The following is a 7179-nucleotide window of genomic DNA, read 5'->3' on the forward strand; positions in this document are numbered from 1 at the left end:
AGTTCGGACTGCGCGGATGCACTAGTTCATCTTATCCGGCGTCTGATACGCCTATGGGTTATACTCGGCCTTTCGATTTCGAGCGAAAACAAGCAAAGCCGTGTTCGAAACAGGGCCACTTTGGCGCGCCGAGCGCAAGGCGCGTTTCCATAAGAGCCCCTCTCGGCGACTGGTTAAACCTTCCCGAGTTCCCGGACCTGTTCTCCCCCTTCTTTCGATTCACGACGAAAAATCAAAAAATACACAGCCTACGTTACCTCCCCTCCAAAAAGCATATCCTATACATTGTATGTATACCATCGCGTGTCTCGAGAGCGGAGCAGGAGAGATAAACAATCTTCGTGAAAATATACGCAACAATTCGCCGTCTCTCTCGCTCTCGAACGAGCCAGAGCGTCTGTCTATAGCGAATCCCCAGTGATGCGCGCGTTCACGTGCTACTCCCTACTATAGTACTATACTGTATACATACGCACACCGACGCGCAAGCCTATATAGTATATACACGCAGTAGCAGAGCAGCAGGCATCAGCGACGCTGATTGTTCGCGAAGCTACATCACACACACACACACACACAGCACCACAGCACCCGACCTCGACTCGCCTTCTTCCTCCTCTTTGTTGTTGTGCGTTTTCGCTTACTGCTGCGATGCGAGCAACCAGCAGCGCTTATCTTGCTCGTTGTTGCCCAGCTGATACCTGATTGTGCATCGTTGCAAGCCGACACGTCGTTAGTTGCGTTCGAGGTTTAGCGAGGCTTCGTGTGCTCCGATTTTCCTCTCTCTCTCTCTCTCTGTTGTTGGTGTTTGAATCGGGATAAAAGAAGGAGAGAAGAGGACCCTCGCAAGATGAAGGAGGAAGGTGGCTACAGACTGCGTCTCATCGAGCTTCCTGACATCGTGCTGGAGGAAATTCTCTCTAATCTCACCTATGATGAAATCGCCAAAAACCGAGTTGTAAGAGACCTTATACTGTTTACGCACTTTCTCGATCTTTCCGCTATACACCTAGTCGTAGTCTTTTCGAACGAAAGCTATTATTATTGTTGCGATTCTTCCTTTGTCGCGTGTATTTTCAGCGTACGCGACTTCTTTGTGCTTTCTTTCATTAGCGTTGAGAAATAATTATCTAAGTTATTGACAGAAATTAACGTTCTGCAACTTGTCACGTGATTGATTTTTCTAGTCTTGTTAATTTAAAATTGTTATAGTCGCCTTATAAATTCGAATACTCATGTAGGTCGTTCTTTCACAGGTTTGCAAGACGTTCGACAACATATGCAAAAAGTTGCTCAACAGAGGGTTTAACCTGATGGAGAAGTATCATGGACAGTGTTTGAAAGCGGTCAGAAGGCAGTTGCCTCGCAGAGAATCGGAGAGAAGAAGCCATCCGCTTGCTCGACACTGCGATATCCTGACAGCTATAGAAACAAGAATCTCCATGCTGTCTATGACATTCACAAAATACGTTGATTTGAATCTCTGTTGTTTTATACCTGGAAAAGTAAGTTATTTTCATGACTTTAATGAGTGTATCTATGAATTGGTAATGATTTATTGCTTTGTCTTAAGGTGATTGATGAAATATTTAGAGTATTACGTCTCATCAGAATCTCAAAAACTCCTCCGAGAACACCTGAAATACTCCAGGAGCTTAGAGATATAAGCAGCATGGCAATGGAACACTTTGATGAAAAGATCTTACCAGATTTTAAGCACAGTCTTTGCACATCAGTCGTCAGCAATGTAAATTCATACGATAATCTGATGATATCTCATCACAGTTCTGGTTCGAAAAGTTCATCACTGCCACACAGTCTGAGTCCAGATAAAATCAATCAAACTTTCAAGAAAATCTATAGTCGTACCAAGAAAAACAAAATGACAGTGTTATGCGTCAAAGGACAGATAAGTAAAATGAAATTGAGAATGAACAGACAATCTTTCCAAATGAGATTACAAAGCTTGAAGATACAAGAGCACGCGAAAAAAATCGTAGATCAGGATGCTCAGTTAGCTGAAATGCGAAAACACTTGGAAGAGTGGGAACAAAAATTAGCAGACGTTACTGCCGAACTAAGTCGAGCCAGAGAAGAATCGCAAAAACCAGATACTCTGGATGCCTGCAAACGAAAAGTGTCAGATATTCCAAGTCCAAATTTGGAAACTAGTTTACTAAAGACAAAAGAACTTCAAGCAAAAAAGCGAAAATTAATTGTTGAGCGAAAGTCGTCCAGTGATGCTCAGGATGTTAAATTCAAAAAATTCATGGCTGAACTTCTTTCAGATAGTTCTATCGAAGAATGTCCAGCTTCTTTGCGATAAACCGTTAGTCCGCACCGATTTAATTTTTAATTTAACTTGTTCATAATTTGTGAAGCCATACTCCCAGCTCAATTTAAATATTTCTATATTTATGTTATTCTCTTGATTTTTATCTTATTTGCGGAATATTTAAGATCACAACTGTATGAATTATGTTTACATTTAGAGCCAATGGGAATGCATAAAATATATTCACATATAAGTCATGAAAATAGAACTTATGGGAGAGCTTTGAAAAACGACTGAGATTTTAATAATTTAAGATCAATATCAGTAAGCAATGCTTAGTTATGTGATTTCAAAAATTTATACGAGTGAGTTGATACTTGTGTAAATAAGCATAAACATTTTGTAAAATAAAGTCCTAAAAATTAGGTCATTAATAGATAGTAAATTCTAGTTTCAAGCGTATTTTGGTGTAATGAATTTATTTTATTTTCGTAGAATAAATTTATCACTCGTTAATACTACAAATGACATAACTTTTTTTACTTTGCATTAGCATTAATCAACTAATCTCTATCTCTAATTTAAACACATTAATATTAATTCCATTCTTAATGAAAGATCATCACATTATCAGTGTGGGGATGATGTCAATGTTGTTAGTTTTTAATTTTGTTAAAAAAATATACATATAACATTGAAATTCATTTGACGTGTTTCTAGTTGAAGACTTAGTTACTCAAAGCTTTTGGTGGGTCTTTACCAATTGGCAGTATGATTCTAATTCTTACAGAATCAGTAAAAACAACATAATTGATTAACCATTAATAAACACAGGCCATGTACCTTTAACAATTTATTTCATAATTCACACCATAAGTTGTTCTTTTAAAACAAGACATCGTCATTTAATGTATCAACAACCATGAATCATCTACGGCATTTTTAATGATAATTCAAAAAACTTGACAGCTACAATTGATAGACTCATTGTAATCTTAGAAACGAGTTCAATTTCCGGTTAATCATTGCGAAAAGATTCCTGTGTAAAACATCATTGTGTATTTAAGTAAAAATAATATTATTTACATCACAATAAACTTGCTACTCAGTTACACATTAGTAGTAATTCTTCCCAGTACTCGAGAATATTTGTTCCAAGATCATGCAAATGTCTGACTTGAATTCCTCTATAAGAATAGGAAAATCATTAGTCATCGAATTTAAAATAATAGCATGAAAAATCTCACCATTAGTTACTGTAGCATAGTTCAAAATAAGCTCGATAATAGATCCATAAGGCCTTTCAACATTGCGAGACTCGCAGTTAATTTCGCAAGCTATTTTGATCTCGCTGTTTTCCCCGTCCTCCTGGGAACAAAAGTATAACGATAAATTAATCTTCTGCGCAATAAATCAAAGATAAACAATTAATAATTGAATCAACAATAGAATTCATCAAATTCTCGTCTCGTACCGCTGATTCGTAAGACGTGAGCTTTTCCTCAATAGAGTTCGAGCGATCCGATTGAAGAGTTTGCTCGGATAACAGATCCTCGTCCGGTATGTTCAAAATCTCGTGATAGATGGACTCGTGCGCGGCGTACAAGTGACTCGTCTGCCTCTCGTGCAATCTCTTTCTCGATAGTTCCCTGTCTACTTCGGGCAAAACCAAGTTACAGACCATATCCGCCACCAGACCCTCGGCCTCTATCTTGTCGGAGCTAAAAATAAGCGATAACGCATGCGACGTTTCCTTTACAATTACATACACATATATATGCACGAGTGCAATTAATCAATTCCGCGACTCACTTGGCCGCCAAACGTTTCGTCATGGCATCTGTTTTGTCGGCCAGATCGACTACGTATTTCTTGGCTTCCGATTCCGAGAGCCACTCGATACCTTCTCTGACGATGTCTTCTAAATACGTCTCCACAGATTCCTGATTGACTTTTAGAATGTGACGGAAAATTTCATCCAGCTCCTGACGTTGATTCAGCTCAAGCTGTTCTCTACTGGCTTCAGCAATTTCCCTCTTGACTCGCTCTCGTTCGGCCAGTAACAACAGCGCGTGAGCTTTTTTCTCGCTTTGTAGCCTCGTCAATTCCTTCGATGAAGAGAAATATCATAGTTTAACTATACCGATTCTGGATACATTTAAACAACGAATATGTTCTTACGTCTGTCAAGAAAGACAGCACAACCGAAATAGTTTTTCCCTCTAGAGCTTCCATTATCTCGGTTACTCTCTGCTCTTGTAGGATTTTCCGCTCCTCGTCTTGCTCCAAAAGTTTAATGCGCGATGTTTCATTCAAATCGTTCGAGTGCTCTTCGAGCGCTCGCGCCACTTGCAATTCTTCGATTAATTCTCGGTAGCGATTCCTTCCTTCCAAAATCTACGATCATTCGAAGCAGTTATTTCAAAACTTTGTCGGATTTAACTGCGCGCATTGAAAAGTTCAAGTGGTGTACTTTTATTAGCTACCGTTGAATAGAAACGGAACGAATTTATTTTGAAAGTAAAAGTACCTTTTCATTTAGTGAACAAAAATTAAAAAAGTTGCTACAGCTATTTGGAACGCAATACGAATACCTCGTTTCATTACGTTCAACGCCTTAAAGCAGAAACCCCCGTAAATTAAGTCACCTCGCACTGCGCTGCTCTGCCCTCGACGATTCGCTGTAGCAAATTGCACGACTGCTCTACATCATCCTTGAGCAAGCCGTCGCTATCCGGTGATCTACGAGGCGTAGGCGGGAGCGACGGGATTTTCTCCTTACGCTTGAATAGACTACAGTTCTCCGTCAGCTCGATATTGGCTTTGATGGATTCGACGTTCTGGCACAGTTCGAGTAATTTCATCTCGTTTCTCTTGTGCCTTCGCGAGCAGATTCGCATCTGGGACTTGGCTGCGCTGTAGCGGGGTTTCCTCGTCGACAACAGCCAATTAGGCAGTGCCTCGACGTTCGCGGAATCTGAAAATTATGAAAATTGCGATGATTTTTGCTTAGTGTTTTATTATTGTATTCATTGCCTCTATATTGATGAATATTGTGCAATACTATGGCACAAGTAGTACATGTCTATGTTGGCTCAGGCCTGAGATTTTTTTCATTTTAATGAATACGAACACAATAAAAATGAAAGTCTTATTTCTACTGCAACATGGAAAAGTCGCGATTTAAGAGCTGGACTTAAATGTGCAATGGAGTTTTAGTGCGCTGTCGCGACATAATAGAAAGGAGGATTATACGTTATCAATGTGACATTGCCATCGGGTGAGTATTATGCTTAAGCTTAGATAATATGAAATTTAATAAATGGTTACAACTCTCTCAAAATTATAAAAAGATATTCGCCTGACCAAATTTAGTTGTGTCTACTTGCACCACTTATTCATATGACCAATAAATAAACTGTACGAGTTATAGTATTTTTTTACCATTTAAAGCGATTTCCTCATCGCCGAAATTATTTTGTAGAATCTGAGAGCACTCACACCGCGGTTTGAGATTATTGAACTCCAGTTCTCGAGTAGCATGAAATTTAACGATATTGCGCTTCTCGTGCTTAGATCTGACGGTCTTGTGCTTGTTCGCAAGTTTGCGCAATTCCCGTGAAAATTTATTTCTGATACACTCTAATTCTCTCTGTTTGCGTTTGCCGAGTCTCTCGTCCAACTGTTTGAACCTTCTCTCAGCTCTCTTCTTCTTCTCGTCCTCTTTGGACTGCATAAGTTGTTCCTCCAAGTTCATTCTCAGATCCATTATAAATTGTATTTCCTTTACAAGCAATTATCCCATTATATTTAAAAAAAAAGAAACGTTAATAACGTGCAGTACAATCTAACGACTCACAGCTTCTCGAAAAGCCCACTCATCGGCCTCTAGTGCAGTTATGAGAGCAGATCGTGCTTTAATATTGGCTGAAGTGTCCATCGGAGGTAGCACCTCCTCCCAGGCTCTCTTCTTTCTCATACGGTTGATGATGTCGATCTCGTGAACTCCAGCTGGCAATCCGTTGCCCCAAGTGAAATGGGCCAGCGTAAGCACCTCCGGATCCTGTCCTAATGATCAAGAAATTACAGAGTTACAAGACTTGATAAAAAAAACACCACAAAGCGTTAAATGATCACCTTCTGGGACTCGGTACTGCGGTTCCCATGGTAGGGTCTGACATTCGCTTTCGCGGTAGTCGGTCTGAGTGGATTTATTCTTGAAATGCTCGATCTGGAGGTGACCGTAGTATTGACTGTGGAGATGCTTTACTGCGCTTCCCAAGACACTACTTTCTAGGTGACTGGATATCCGATTGCTTGAAATCTTGTTATCTGGGGCGTACGACGACTTACGAGACTTGAAATTGGCCGACGAATTCGGACTCTCCCGGTATCCCAGGTGGAAGTTTCGTACTGTGGATTATGTTAATTTAAAAAAATATATAGTTCTAGTTATAGATTCTAATTGATACTTACTTTGCACACATGCTATCGAGCGAGTCATTTTGCTGAGACGACTTTATCGATTTCCTTGCGAGTTCAATTTCGAATTTCTGGAGTTGGAACTAATTTTTATGGAATTTAAAAAATAAGTGCGATTGATTGCGATCATTTTGAATCGAAGTTGCGTTACCGAATATCAACATCGTATTGGTTAGGTAATCGATTGATTACGTTGTATGGCGACTGTACAATTTGATTTTGATAAATTAAAACAGCTGTTAAAACAATTGATAATCTAATTTGTATGAAATAAGGCAAGTATAAATAAAAAAGCTCCAAAGCAAACACAAACACTGAAATGATTTCAGTTATATCAATTCCAAAAAAGAAGTAAGCAAGCGCCTATCACTATAGTGCTATTGATTAAACATTTGGGTAGTTACATTGTTAGATATTGTTGG

General features: G+C 39.3%; 2 protein-coding genes across 4 annotated transcripts; one reads left to right on the plus strand and one right to left on the minus strand.

Annotated features, from left to right (window-relative positions):
• The first annotated feature begins 213 nt into the window (after positions 1-213).
• Positions 214-3387, plus strand: LOC100120486 (F-box only protein 28). The gene is made up of 3 exons (XM_001604078.6): positions 214-958; positions 1257-1505; positions 1574-3387. The coding sequence occupies exons 1-3, from the start codon at positions 851-853 to the stop codon at positions 2324-2326; spliced, it is 1110 nt and encodes a 369-aa protein (XP_001604128.1). The 5' UTR covers positions 214-850; the 3' UTR covers positions 2327-3387.
• LOC100120511 (cilia- and flagella-associated protein 91) lies at positions 3139-7091 on the minus strand. 3 transcript variants are annotated; one of them, XM_031926529.2, is made up of 10 exons: positions 6752-7084; positions 6413-6688; positions 6135-6343; positions 5720-6059; positions 4924-5252; positions 4457-4672; positions 4088-4383; positions 3750-3996; positions 3523-3643; positions 3139-3462 (listed from the first exon to the last, which is right to left on the minus strand). In XM_031926529.2, the coding sequence occupies exons 1-10, from the start codon at positions 6777-6779 to the stop codon at positions 3392-3394; spliced, it is 2133 nt and encodes a 710-aa protein (XP_031782389.1). In that variant the 5' UTR covers positions 6780-7084; the 3' UTR covers positions 3139-3391. The 3 variants fall into 3 exon arrangements, with proteins under 3 accessions (XP_031782389.1, XP_008210398.1, XP_031782390.1); XM_008212176.4 differs by having other exon boundaries at positions 3201-3643; positions 6752-6840; positions 6909-7091; XM_031926530.2 differs by having other exon boundaries at positions 3201-3643; positions 6135-6338; positions 6752-6840; positions 6909-7089.
• Positions 7092-7179: the final 88 nt, after the last annotated feature.

The sequence above is a fragment of the Nasonia vitripennis genome, chromosome 3 (genome assembly GCF_009193385.2).
Source record: "Nasonia vitripennis strain AsymCx chromosome 3, Nvit_psr_1.1, whole genome shotgun sequence".
NCBI classification, from domain to species: domain Eukaryota; kingdom Metazoa; phylum Arthropoda; class Insecta; order Hymenoptera; family Pteromalidae; genus Nasonia; species Nasonia vitripennis.

Excerpts from the sequence above, each read along its gene's own strand:
- LOC100120486 (XM_001604078.6), top strand. The coding sequence starts at position 851 with ATGAAGGAGGAAGGTGGCTACAGACTGCGTCTCATCGAGCTTCCTGAC. Across the intron at positions 959-1,256 it reads AAATCGCCAAAAACCGAGTT|GTTTGCAAGACGTTCGACAA; the intron begins GTAAGAGACCTT and ends GTTCTTTCACAG. Across the intron at positions 1,506-1,573 it reads GTTGTTTTATACCTGGAAAA|GTGATTGATGAAATATTTAG; the intron begins GTAAGTTATTTT and ends CTTTGTCTTAAG.
- LOC100120511 (XM_008212176.4), bottom strand. The coding sequence starts at position 6,779 with ATGACTCGCTCGATAGCATGTGTGCAAA. Across the intron at positions 5,253-5,719 it reads TGAGGAAATCGCTTTAAATG|ATTCCGCGAACGTCGAGGCA; the intron begins GTAAAAAAATAC and ends CATAATTTTCAG. Across the intron at positions 4,673-4,923 it reads GCAGAGCAGCGCAGTGCGAG|ATTTTGGAAGGAAGGAATCG; the intron begins GTGACTTAATTT and ends GAATGATCGTAG.